At 44.9% G+C, this 14,072-nt stretch overlaps 1 protein-coding gene across 1 annotated transcript in view; it reads left to right on the top strand.

Annotated features, from left to right (window-relative positions):
- The window catches only part of CACNA2D4 (calcium voltage-gated channel auxiliary subunit alpha2delta 4), a 163,131-nt gene that overhangs the window by 66,860 nt on the left and 82,199 nt on the right, over positions 1-14,072 (top strand). Inside the window, exons 25-26 of the mRNA XM_044677413.1 lie at positions 1,547-1,674; positions 6,563-6,625. Of these exons, the coding sequence (XP_044533348.1) occupies positions 1,547-1,674; positions 6,563-6,625 (191 nt within the window). The remainder of the gene's footprint in view (positions 1-1,546; positions 1,675-6,562; positions 6,626-14,072) is intronic.

Raw genomic sequence — 14,072 nt, 5'->3', positions numbered from 1 at the left:
ATTTTTAACCCTTATCTTTTGTCTTAAAATTGATACTGGGTATTAATTCCAAGGCAGAAGAGCAATAAGGGCTGGGCAATTGTCTTGCCCAGGGTCTTGCAGCTAGGAAGTGTCCTAGACCAGATTTGAACCCAGCTCTTCCCGTCTCCAGGTCTGATTCTCTCTCCACTGAGCTGCTTAGCTGACCCCATAGACCTTTTTTTAAATCCCATGTCAACTTCTTTCATTACTACAAGCTACTAAGCCAGCCTTCCCTGCTCTCATTTGGTATAGAAAAGAGATCTGGTAGAGATATCTTTAGCACAATATTTAATGAGATAATCAGAGACAGATAAACAGAGATCATATGAGAGAAAGAAGGAGAGAGGAGGGAGGCAGAGGGAGAGGGAGAGACAAGGAGGGAGAATGAGAGAGAGAGAGACAGAGAGACAGAGAGACAGAGAGACAGAGACAGAGACAGAGAAAGAGAAAGAGAGAGAGCAAGACAGAGATAACAAGAGAGAGAAAGTAGTTAAAGTGATTTTTTAAAAATTAACCACTATTTGAATTTATCATTACCATTGTTCCTCTCTGTCAGTGTGAATAATAGAGTTGAATATGTAATGTCTTAAATCAGGCAGTTCTATCCCAAGTTTCTTCAAATGATCCTGGGATGAAATGTGAGGACTAGAAACCATGCAATATAAGAAACAGTTTTTAAAAGCTAACAATTGTTTAACATAGGGAAGACAGGAGAAACATAATATTATCTTCCTGTATTTCAGGGCCCATCATTTAAAATAAGAATTAGTTTCTTGTTCTGCTTGGCTTCACAGGGGAGAATAGGGACTAGAAGTCTGAAAGAAGCAGATTTTAGCTATAATATTGGGGCAAGGTGGGGATGTTACTATCCAAAAGTGGCATTGTCTGCTCAGGAGGCAATGGACCTCCCATCACTGGAATGCTTTAATTAATTATGAGCTGAATGACCACTGGTCAGGAATGTCGTGAAGGGGATTCTTGTTCAGAGAGTGGCTAGAATCTAAAATTCTCTTCTGTCTCAGAGATGATATTTTTGGAGCTTTCTAATTTAAAATTTTTACTAATTAGGATCCTAACTAAAAGTCATCAAGGGCTCAAAAAGACCCAACTAAATAAAGTCATCCCAAGGTCATTTAAACATAAAAATAGGACAATAAACAGATTTAAAAAAAGAAAAGCTCTGAAAATATTTTTATAATAAACTGCTTCCTTCTGAGCTTCAGCAAAAGCTCCACCTTCCTCAAGAAGCCTTTCCCAGCCTTCCTTAATCACAGTGCCTTCCTTCTGAGATGATGCCTAATTTATCCTATATACTGTTTACATGTTATCTTCCCACTAGACTGTGAGCAACTTGAGAGCAGGGACTGTTTCCTTTTTGCCTTTCTACATATTCCCAGAACTTAAGGGTGTGCCTGATCCAAAGGAAGTCTCTAAGTCACAAAACAGATATTTAATAAATGGTTTTTGATTGATTGATGAGAGTCTCACAGATTTCTGAAAAGATGCTAAGTCCCCTTCATTACAGGAAGTTCCTGACCCTAGAAGACAAGTCAAGCATCTTCACCATGGACCACTTTCCGCTTTGGTACCGGCAGGCTGCAGAGCAGCCAGAAGGTAGCTTTGTCTTCAGCATCCCTTCTGGAGGAGAAGCAGGTAATTCTAATCCTAGTACCACTGTTAAGGATGTGGCCAAGGGATTTCCTCCTTCTTCCTTAAAAACTCTAAGTGAAGATCACTTGGGACTCTCGGGTCCTCTTTTCAACTCTGCTTCTGATGCTTTGTGATTTAACATTGATTATTCAATGAGACAGTCAGGAAGACTCATTTTCATGTGTTCAGATCTGCCCTTCAGACATCTCTTAGCTATGTGACCTAGGGCAAGTCACTTAACCTTATTGGCCTCAGTTTCTGAATCTGTAAAATGAGCTGGAGAAGGAAATGGCAAACCACTGCAGTATCTTTGCGAAGAAAATCTCAAATGGGTCACGGAGAGTCAGACATGACTGAAACAACTGAACAACAACATTTAACTCTCCCATGCCTCATTTACCCCCCATGAAATGAGAACAGATAGATAGATAATCATGTCCCCCCAGATAATCATAGAATCAAAGACTTAGAAATTAAAGAAACTTCAGAGGTCATCTAGTCCAACCCCCTCATTTTACAGAAGAAGAAACTAAGGCACAGAGAGACTGAGTTAATTAATTGCCAAAGATGACCTTAAGACTACAGAGTGGGGCCAAGATTTGAAGTCGTGTCTTCTCCAAATCTAGCATTCTTTCCACAATATCTTTCCGCTAATCTGTAAAGAGGTCATTTGAAAAGGGCACCAGACTGAATGTGAGTCAGAATATCTAGGAACTAGTTCCATCTCTGTCACTAAATAAGACCTTGGGCACTTTGACTTCCCTAGTATACTAAATTCACTGATCTCTACCAACTCAGAAACTATGATCTCATGAAACTAATTGTGACACAGTCTGCCCAATCTAAGGGATGTAAGGATCTCAACAAATCCTGCTGTCAGAGGCAAAGGAGGGCCTCCCTAGAAGGAAGTTCCTATAATGTCAGCCTCTAGGGCAGTTTTGAGAGTCCCCCTCCTTAGCCTGGGGAAATGACCAAAATCAGGGGACCCCAGCAGGATAGCAGCTGATCAATCATACATAGCTAAAGCTGGAAGGGACTTTGAAGATCGAGTCCAATCCCCTAATAATATTAGAGATAAGGAAACTGAGTCTATAGAGATTAACTGAATTGCTTAAAGTTAACAGCAAAAATAGGGCTGAGAATTCCTTGAAAAATTACCTACAGCCAGAAAATTTCCCAGATGTGAGATAGTCCTTCTCCTTCTTTTCTCTCTCTCCTTAGTTCATCACTAATCACAGATGATCGAGGAGTCCTTGGGATAAGGAAAGAGGCAGCTGGGGCTCAGGGCTGAAGTTGGGGGGTTGGTGGAATGCAGTTAAGAATGAGACAGAAGGAATGTAATTAGCCAAAGATAAAAGCTTAAAGAGCTTTTACAATCAATTTTGCTCCAGTGAATGAATGAAAGACATTTGACATTCACTGGGTTGTCAGAGTCTGGGACAACAAGGTGAAAGCTGCAATGCACCCTAGTTTGGATCTTTTACTTCCATCACCACCAAGTTACTCTTCAAATTACCCAAGAGGCAGCCAAATGCAAAATGCTCAAAGAAACCATACCCTGAAGAGGTGCCCCCCTCTAGAAGGCTGCAGGTGGCTGATGGGCTAACTCAGGATTCTGAGACAGCCAGAGGAAGCTACTCAATCTTGCTAAATTTTTTTTTCTAAATAAAGTTGTTAGCTGGTGGAGGTGGTTGGGATGGAATATCAAGCAGATGCTCGGAAGGGTTAGAAAAAGTAGGTCTTACTTTGTACCAGTGGCGTGCCTAGCCATTTCTCCACATGAGCCTTCCTCCTTCTCTCCACCCCAAAGCCCTTCTGCCTCCAGATGGTCTGGGCCTAAGCCCCACTCCTTTCTCCCTTTGCCCTACTCCATCTATCAAAAGTAGGGGTAGGTGAGGGCAGCTGAATGGCTCAAGGGATTGAGAGCTAGAGATGGGAGGTCCTGGGTTCAAATCTGACCTCAGATACTTCCCAGCTCTGTGACAAGTGGCAAGTCACTTAACCCTCATTGCTTAGCCCTTCCCGCTCTTCTGCCTTAGAACCAATACACAGTATTGATCTAAGACAGAAGGTAAGGATTAAAAAAAATTAAGGGTAAGTGAGGACTCATTTCCAGGGTTCTTGGTGATATTACCTCAATTCTCTATGAATTCCTCTTACTCTTGTGGTTGGCAGTCACAGGGTAGAGATGACGAGGAGCCCTTTTCTGCTCCTGAGTCAGAAGACCAGCACTTGTAGCCACCCCCTGGGGCAGCCTCCTCTAGTACTGCGGAGGCACCCCCAGGAAAGGGTGGTTCACAACACTGTCACCCAGGGGTTCTTCCAGCGACAGCACCGGGTCCCTTACCCCCACACGCCCCCCAAGCGTCGTCCCTGAAGCCAGTTCTCCACCTGCGCTTTGTCACCAGGACTCTGCCTGCTGACTGCCTGGGAAGCTTTTTGTGGCACTGAGGTAGGAGGGCAGGTGGGCGGGGAACTGAGCAGCGAGGAAAAGAGTGAGGCTGGCAACCCAAAAATGGGCCAGTGGGGAATGGCAAAGCTTGAGAAGGGGAGAGTAACCCTCTCTTCACCTAAGTACCTGCACGTCTACACCCTTAGTCATGCACGTCGTCATTGCGGGAGGGTGGAGAGAGCACCAGATTCCAGTCAGAGGTCCCGGATTCAAATCCTGCCTCTGTCATTTGCTACCTCTCTGCCCCTGGGCAAGTTGCTCTTTAGACCTCAGTTTCCTCATCTGTAAAATGAGAGGGTTTGAAAAGTCGGTCCCCTCAGAATTTCTTCCAGCTCTAAATCTGGTTTATACTTACCTAGATAATAAACGCTTATTGAATGGAATTGAGAATCCAAAGGAAGGAAAAGATGGCCACCTTCCAAAGAAAAACTGCAGAGGGGAACGTGACCCGAGGGTCAGAACAAACACGCTCTGATGTCTCTCCACATCTAAACCACCATCCATGCCAGACACCCCAAAGGGTCTTGCCTTTTACTCTCCCTCCTCAATTCACCTCTTGTCCCTCTGGCCCAGGAAGCATCAGCCCTGGAGCAAAATCATTTACGCCAGTGTTTCTTTGGGGTATCTGAAAAATGAAGGGCCACACATGGGGAACTGAAATCCCAAAGGTCCTCAGATAGCAAGTTTCCAAGAATTCCTCTTTTTCTTTTTAACGTTTCCTAAATGGCTACAACATGCAAAACACGTGTCTGTCGTTTGTTGCGAAGGATAGTATAGAGAACCCCGGATTTCAAAGCTACCACTTTCAAGAAGCTAACTTGGGCGATGACCCTGGAATTAATTCTCTGCAATGAGCTCTCCATCAATGACAGGATCCTGGAAAGAGACCTTCTGGACCAACTTTGTTAACTAGGAACTCCTAGAATTAGTGTTTTCAATTACAAAGCACTTTTTAGCTCGCAATAATAGGATTAATAATTCATCACATAATGATTATCATATTATATTTATGTATTATTGTAAATATAATGACAAATAATATGATATTCATATGAAATAACAATTTAACATGCGTATGACATTAAAGTTCTTGGGGAGCTTCATATGCTCTATCTCGTTTGAGTCCTACAACCTTATTAAGTAGATGCTGCAGCTATCGTTATCCTCACTTTATAGATGGAAGAAATTGAGTTTCCAAGAGATTGTGTGACTTTAGTTACTTGTCCTACATAGCTAGTAAATTTCAAGGTCAGAATTTGAACCCAGGTCTTCCCGATCCCATCTCCTGACCTCTGTCTTATAACACTGTCCTGCCTTCTTATAAGATGGTACGACGGTCGTTAATCTACCTACACAGTGAATCTTGGAAAATGATGGTCCAACCTTCCAATGTCCCATGCCTTAAAAGCCATATTTAGCATTTAATAGCAAAGTTCTCTGAGACCTCTTTGTTTCGGGCAATAATGGGATGCCACAAAATTCCCATACAACCAAAGAATTCCATCAGCTCCCTGGAGTTCCTTATTTTGAGATTTGACCTGTAAGGAAGTGATTATGAATTACTCTACAAAGGTTAGATCAGAAAACAAATGAGATGCTAGATGAAGACCATGGTCAGCAGGAGACCATGAATACACACAAACACACACACACACACACACACACACACACACACACACACAAACACACACACACACGCGAGGTTTTCTATGGCAATGGAGAGCTCAGAGTTCTCTCCCAAATTCTGCTCCCCTGGCAACTCATAGCTTAAAGGCAAACAAAGATGAGGAAGAAAATAAATAAGAAAAATCTCTCTTCCTACCCATAAGGCTGGCAGAGGGATCACAGCACCAAGCTTCAAGGCAAGCTAAAAGCATCACAGATTGATAGTGATAGTGATGCCCATCATTTTCACCAACAAACATTCGCTGAATGGAATTCACTCTGTGGAATACTGCACAACCTCCTTCATGGCTGCCAGGATCTCAGGCTGTCAAGAGAGATCAGATGTGACTTCTTCCTATCATCTGGACAGCATTGCCTAACGCTGGTACTTCATTTTAAAGGTCCACAGAGCTTCACCAACCATAACACCCTGGCATACAGCCAGCAATCAAGGGAAACAGAGTCTTCAGGGTAGGACACAGGCAGAAGATGTGTGACTTCAGGAAACCTGAGCTCTTGCTCCACTGAATTGAAATGGGATGGGACTGAGCAGGGAGGCTTTGATTGCTGTGCTGAAGGACAACTTTACAAACTCAGAGCTCCCCAAACCATCCCATGTTGTCCCTATAAGGGTTGTAGACCTCAAACAGAGGCATTTGTACTCATCCCTGAACCCTGAAGGGAGATGGGGAGAGGTAGCCAAAATCTCTGGCTAATTTCAATCCTTCCCAGTTGATGAGAATTTGACTAAGTGATGATTTTGTGTTTCCCCAGGATCTGTGACAGCGAGCACAGCTGTGGCTGTGACAGTGGACAAGAAGACAGCCATTGCCGCAGGTAGGAGCTGCCTTCCTGAGGTCTAGGACAATAGCCAAGCTCAGTGGAATGTGTTTGGGGATAGGCAGAGTCTACAGGGCACCCATTCTCTGATTGTAGTCTCTGAGGTGGAAAAGTACCCCAGGCTCTTAATGCTGGGGACTGAAATTTCCATGGAGCCCCTCATGGTGTTTCCTGAAAATTAGTGTCTTAATCTCCTACTCCACCCCAGCTCTTCTCCTTTCCCAGGTCTCAGACTTGTATCTGGAGAATACCATAGAAATGTTTGCAGAATACTGGGATAGAGCATAGGATTGGAAACCAGGATACTGGGATTAGATTTCCCAACTCTTTACCTGACTCCTTGGGAGCAACTCACTTTATCTTCTCTTTGAATGCCTTTTTTACTTCTCTAATGAAAAGTTGGGGGCCTCAAGAGAAGATAAATGAATGAATGAAGAAGCATTTATTAAGCACTTACCATGCTTGATGTTTGTGCTAAACGTTAGGGATACAAATAAAAAAACAAAACAGCTCCTTGTCTCAAGGACCCCCCATTTTTAGTGGGAGAGGATGGACAGAAAAAGGTAAAGTCAAGACATATAAGAGGTTGTAGCTGCAAATCAAATGGAAAGATCCCGTGGTCTTTAGGGTTCAGTGGTAAAGCATATGGCAATGCACTTTCTGTAATGTTATTTCCATTGATAAAAACTATACCTATGTCTAATGTTTAAACCTTTTGATGGTGCCAAGGACTTTGGCGATAAGTCCTTTCTTTTCTGAGTCTTCAGTAGCTGTGGCTGCTAAGAAGACAAGGGCCTTAGCCCTGCCAAATTGCCAGGTTTCATCTCTTAGATCAGTGGTTCCCAAACTTGTTTGGCCTAGCGCCCCCTTTCCAGAAAAAATATTACTTAGCCCCCTGGAAATTAATTTGTTTTATTTTAATAGCAATTAATAGGAAAGATAAATGCACCTGTGGCCATCACCACTCTCCTGGATTGCTGCAGCACCCACCAGGGGGCGGTAAAGCCCACTGTGGGAATCACTGTCTTAGATGATGGTTGTAGGGGATGGGCTGGAAGCAGAGATGGTGGTCTGGGAGGCCTTGCTATTCCCAGGTCTTTTGGGCTCAAGACCCCCAAGCTACCTCCATCTTGGTCTGAGTAAAGGTGACTGTTTCAAGCATTAGATAATCTTGGAATCAGAAAGGGCCTGACATCATTCAACCCCGTCTTCTTATTCTCAGAGATGGAAACTGAGAATCAGAGTGGTCAAGCAATGACCACAATTACACAACTGGTTGATACTAGAGTCAGCCCTGGAAACCAAAAGTCCTGACTCCCAGCCTACCCCCCTACCAATGCCACCCCTTACCAACACCCACCCTGCCTTACTCCTAAATTGCACTGAACTCTGAGCTGACCGATACTCTGGGAGGACCTGGACTTGTGGATTCACATTAAACCAAGTATCTAAGGAAATATTTTAGACTTTAGTACAGCCCAGTGAGGAGATGAGAGTCTTGCTACCTGAAAATCAAACCTCCTCTGTGGCCCATTTCCTGGGAGAGAAAATGAAAACACCCTCTATAACCTCCTGGCATTTATGGTTCTCGCTTGACAGCTCTACTAACTCCAGAAGTAAAATGCTAAGGCGAAGGTTAGTACAGCAGCCTTACCACCTCTGATTTCATAAATAGGACCCTAGTCTCCAGAACCATGCAGGTGCCAACCAGACACTGGCTAAGTTAAACAGAGATAGAGACTTTCCAGGGATCTGGGTCCAGCAAATGAAGGAGATTTGAACACAGTGAAATGGGTTCACCTCCACATAGCAGAGGTTTCAGCCAGGGTAGAATTGCTCCAGAAGACAAGCTGGATTTGCCCAGACTTAGAGAATAACTTGCCCTTTTTCGAGGGGTAGGATCAGGAAAGGAGAAGGATCTATTGGCCTCTCTAATGGACACTCCCCAAGCTGGAGGGATGAAGGGGATGAAAGGAACCTGAGCATCAATACTATACTCCTTTCTCCATCTCGACTCATTCAGAGTTGTGAGTTAAAGGAAGAGAGAAAGATGAAATCATCTGAACCTAGAAAGAGACACCAGAAGCAAGTCCCAGTCTTGGATTGCCCTCTATCCTGGGGTATAAAGGCAGGCCGGCACAACACAGCACTACAGAGGCTTGGAAGGCTGGTTCAGTGTCTCTGTACTGCCCCTTTCTCCCCCTAAGCCATCACACACTGGTCCTGTCTGGTTGCCGGAACAGAATTTGGCCTGAAAGGCCTTGGCTGCCCAGAGGCTGCCCTAACCCCCTCCTTTGAGTGGCTCCTTCCTCGGCTCCCCTCTGTCTTCTGTGGTGCCTGAGAAGGAAAGGGTGTAGGGTAGGCAGAGTCCTCCAGGGTCAGGCTCTTATGCTCTTCAAGTATTTGGTGATGTTTTATAACTCCGAACTGAAGAAGAGCCATGGGAGGTTGCCATGGAAACAGTGTCCCTGGTCCCTCTGGTCTGACTCACTGCAGACAATCGCTCTTGACTCTAGGGTTCCTGGATGTGACAGGAGAAAGATCATGTGCTTGGTACTTTCAACTTATTTTTTCCCCCTGCTTTGTAAATTCTATCTTCCAGCCCATCTCTGCCTTCTTCATTCCTTTGGCTTTGTTCGCTCCTTTGAATTGTTGATGGCCCAAGGACAGGGACCGTAGGTGTGTGTGATGCTGCACCCAGCTGTGTGGGGTGGGAGGGGGCTCCAAGCCCAGGAACTGGGAGCATGCCTTGTGCGGAACGTATGAGCTTGTGCTGAAAGACAGATGAGAAAGGAAGGGGAAATCTTGTCTACAAGTAAAGCAATCCGGTTCCTGATCACCCAGGTGATTTTGTTAAGCCTTTTTACCTCTCTGGGCCTCAGGTTCCTCACCTATAAAGTGACAGGATAGGACTACAGAACCTCTAAGAGCCCTCCCAGCTCTAGATTTATGTTCCTATGAGCCTTTGAACTCCCAGAAACCTGGTTCCATAGCCAGGATCTATTTCCAAACCACCCTGTCCCCTTTTCCGGGCTTCAGGCTCCTCAACTATAAAAAAGCTGAGGCGGAAGGGAAGATTTGATTAGATAGCCTCTAAAAGCCCATTGGGATCCTATGATTTCTGGCCCCATCCCCAGGTAATAATAGCAGTATCACTCTGAAGAACCGATTGTGTTTGCTCTTACATCTATAGACACATGTGGGTTTTCACATGCACTCTTACACTGGAATATATACGGCAATGTTGTTCAAGGGAAAGGATGCAGGACTTGGCATCCAAGACTTAAGTTGGAGCTCTGGCACTTACTAGGACTTGTGACCTTGGGCAAGACCCTTAATCTCTCTTTCCCTCAGTTTCCTAATCTGTGAAATGAGATGAGAGCCTCTGAGGTCCCTTCCACTGACAGATGGATAGATGATCCTAATATTTCCCATTCCCTACCTCGCAGGGTTGGTATGAGAAGAGTGTGGGGTCAGGAAGCTGGCAATTAGAAAGTGCTCTAGAGATGTGAGTCATTCTCCACAGGGAAAGAGCCACATCCACTCTGCGAATTATCCACATTTGGCCCCTGATTCTTGCCAAGATGGAAATGTGCACGCCATACGTCCATGCAGCAGTCGTCTTCTGGCTCTAGAGTTGTCTTTCTGCATGCCTTGTCTGCATGGTATATACAGAGCTCTCAGAGATCAGTAGAGTGTTTGGGAAGTCATTGCTTTGCTTCTTGAGCAGGGATCAGAGCAAGCTGCCCTTTCAAATCTTCTGGTGCCATCTGGAATTATTACTAAGCCATAGGAGCAGGGAAGGCAGAGAACCCAACATTCAACCACATTTTTAAAAAATGGAACACTGGGAAACACTGGAAAGCATTGTTTCCTCTAGGAATCAGGCAATGGCAATGCAGTCCCTTCCTGCCTTTCCCTGAGGGTCAGCCTCTGGCTCTCTAAGCTTTCATACATGAAAGCTGCTCTTCTGAAAATAGGACAAACAAATAGGAAAAGGGCAAGATTTGAGGCTGTAAAGGCAGCCCAGACAGGATCGGTCAGAGGCCAATCCCAGCCCCTTAAGGTGAAGTCACTATTTAATCAGATAGCCAGAGAGCCAGCAGACTACTAGATCTTCCGTTAGCAGTACGAGGGGATCCTCATTTTCACCTTCACATTCTGACTCTCCACTCTGCTGAACCCAGGGCACAGGGAGTCCATACCTAATGTAAATCTCTGAAATGCTGGATGTTCATGTGTCCTTCAATTATCATTTCTTGCTGATTTCCATCTGGGTCCTCCACAGTCATCAAGTGTTCCTACTTTGTTTGCCAGCTTCCTCTAGGAGGAATAAAATCTAACCAGAGGCATCCCTTCTGGCAGTGAGAGCATTTAGACCCGCCTTAGAAAGTACTCAGTTCTGGGGGCAGGTAGGTGACTCAGTAGATTGAGAGCCAGGCCAAGAGATGGGTTCAAATCTGCCCTCAGACACTTCCCAGTTGTGTGACCCTGGGCAAATCACTTAACCCCCATTGCCCATCCTTTACCACTCTTCTTCAGAATACACAGTTTTGATTCTAAGATGGAAGATAAGGGTTTTTTGTGGTTTTTTTTTAACCCTTGTACTTCAGTGTATTGTCTCATAGGTGGAAGATTGGTAAGGGTGGGCAATGGGGGTCAAGTGACTTGCCCAGGGTCACACAGCTGGGAAGTGGCTGAGGCCAGGTTTGAACCTAGGACCTCCCATCTCTAGGCCTGACTCTCACTCCACTACCCAGCTGCCCCCTTAAGGGTTTTTTTTTAAAAAGAAGTTCCCTAGCTCCCATGATAGGGAAGGAACTTGTAAGTAAATAATGTCTTCTTGTCCTATGGGACCCTCAGATCTTGACTGGCATGGTAAATTCAATTAAATTTCAGGATTCAGAGTGCCGACCCCCCGCCTCCACCCCAGCTCTATATTTGTCAGTCCCTAAACCAGCATCTGTACCAGAAAAACTGTGCCATAGCCCAGGAAAACCACTTGTGATTTGCACGAAGGAGGAGTGAGTTATTTCAAGACTATCACCCCAAGTTCTACCATACCTGGGAACTGTTCCCATCAACTTGCCTCTGCTACTAGCCTAAATCCAGAACTCTTCACCAAGTGCCCCTGCAGAATGTAAGCTGCTCCAAGGCAGGGACTCTTTTGTTTCTGGTCTTTGTATTCCTCCCATTGAGCACAATACTGGAAATGTTCAACAAATATTTACCAAATGCCCTAGATATGTTCCAGATTCGGGCACACTGTGAACCTTAGGGTTTTCTTTGGGTTTCCATTTGTCTCATATTTTAGTGCAATATCCCTTAGCTACTATATCTAAATCAGTGATGGGCAAACTATGGCCCACGGGCCAGATTTGGGGGGGGCTGAAATGTTCTATCCTGCCATGGGACATTATTCCTAATCTGACGAATACAAAGAGCAGGATACAAAACAATGAAACTTTGAAAGAGTTGCCTTAGAAACAGACTGACGGATGAGCATTTCCTTTCCTTTGGCCCCCTCTTTAAAAAGTTTGCCCATCACTGACCTAAATGCATTGGGGGAAAAAAAGGAGCAGAAAATAAACATCAAAGAAGGAGAGAAAGAAAGTGAAGGAAGCCAGTTATGTGTCCCTTAATCCTTCCAGGAACCCCCTTCCCTCCCTAGCCAATGAAACTAGGAGGACTTTAGGAAAATACAGTCTTTATTGTTTTTCTGAAACAACAAACAAGAAATATAATTTTGCCTTTAAAAATCTCCTGCCTTGTGCTGAAGACACCACCATTTTGAATCCCCTCCCCCACCCCTCTACCCCTATTAAAAACAATAATAACAGCAACCAGGTCTACAGCCAGCCCATATAGAAGAGGGAAGACCCACCAACGCAAGGGAAGGGTTGACCTATTGGGCTTATGCAAGTGGTATCCACTTTCCAATTGAGTTCTGGGAAGTACCTTCTCAAAGTTACCTCCCCCACTAGGCCCATCTTGCATCTCATTTTTTTCCCCAATGGTCTATGTATGCAGAGTTGGGAGAGCAGATGAAAGGCAACCAGGACCAGCCCAGTCATACCCCGTGATCTCTCCCCATCCCTCTTCTTGATGGTGCTTTGGCTGCCCTTTTTCCTTTATTGTCCTCCTGAGACATCCCATTAAAACCAGAAACCAGTTGGGTGCCTAACAGCCCCTCAGTTGTTCCTTGGGAAACCAATGATCCAAAAGACGGGACCCAGTTATTCCCAGGACATGGTGAAAAACATCACCAGCCATCAGACTGAAGAAGAAAGGAGGAAGGAGAGGAAAACCAGGGAGAAAGACTAGGGTTCCCACAACTCCTCCATGACCTTCCTCTTCCATTCCCACTCTACTTGTACCTCATTAATGCATTATATATCCCATTACTATTGGCTACATTTAAAACCCAAATCTGTAGGTTCCTGGCTCAGATTCTGGTCCTCCATTTAGCTGTAATCAAAGACTCTGGGGAGCAGGACCAAGCAGATTCCCCAATGGGCTCTTGCTTTCCTATGCCTGGAAGAGGATCGAGCCCTTTTCCGAGCACCAGAAGGGATTCTAGGGGGATAGCCCCCCTGGAGCACTCTGGCCAGAAGTGAGATTCTCTCTTCCTGACACTCACTTTCCCAGTTCCACATCCCAGCTTCCCCACCACCAGAAGAGTGTTACCAGGCCAAAAGGCATTGTCCAAGGGTGATCCAGCTCTGCTCCTTTGCCCAAGATGACACTGACCAGAGTATAGAGGAAGTAAGAGACATGCTAATTTCCTTCCTCAGAACTCAGACTCTGGTGGATGTCCTAACTGTCCCTAGCAGCAATGCTCTGTGTAGGCTCTGAACTGAGCAAGTATTCTGTGACTATGAGCCTGAGCTCCTAGTGTTGCACCAGTCACAAGCACTATAGTTTGGAGGCCTCTGGGGCAGGTGAGTCCCCAGAATATCCAGCATGCTAGGTTTGAGCTGGTTACCATGGAGACGGGCAGTCTGGTCCAGAAACAATACTTTATCCCACTTTAGCAGATAGCAAAAGAATCCTTGTGCTGTCGGATTTAGGTTTCTCTCCCTCATTGGCTGTAGAAGGCTACAGTAAGCAGGAAATTCTACAGTTAAACAGCTGACTGTCTGTTGTGGGGAAGTGACATCTCAGCTCCTCTAAGATTCTAGGTGTCTGCATCTTTGTGTGAATGTGTATGCATGATTACGTTGAGTGTGTGTGTGTGTGTGTGTGTGTGTGTGTGTGTGTGTTTGTGTGTGTTTGTGTGTGTGTGTGGACTCCTAAATCAATCGAGTTTTGCTGATATTGCTGTGAGCATGTGAGTTTGTCTCTGTGAATTCAGGGACAATGAAGAGAGAGAGTATTTGCAGATTATGCCAGATTAAGAGTCAGAACTACATCTCCAATGTAAGAAGTGTCTATATACTCATAT

Source organism: Gracilinanus agilis, chromosome 5 (assembly GCF_016433145.1).
Source record: "Gracilinanus agilis isolate LMUSP501 chromosome 5, AgileGrace, whole genome shotgun sequence".
NCBI classification, from domain to species: domain Eukaryota; kingdom Metazoa; phylum Chordata; class Mammalia; order Didelphimorphia; family Didelphidae; genus Gracilinanus; species Gracilinanus agilis.
The sequence above is the reverse complement of the archived record's forward strand: the minus strand, read 5'-3'. Positions and strand labels throughout refer to the sequence as shown.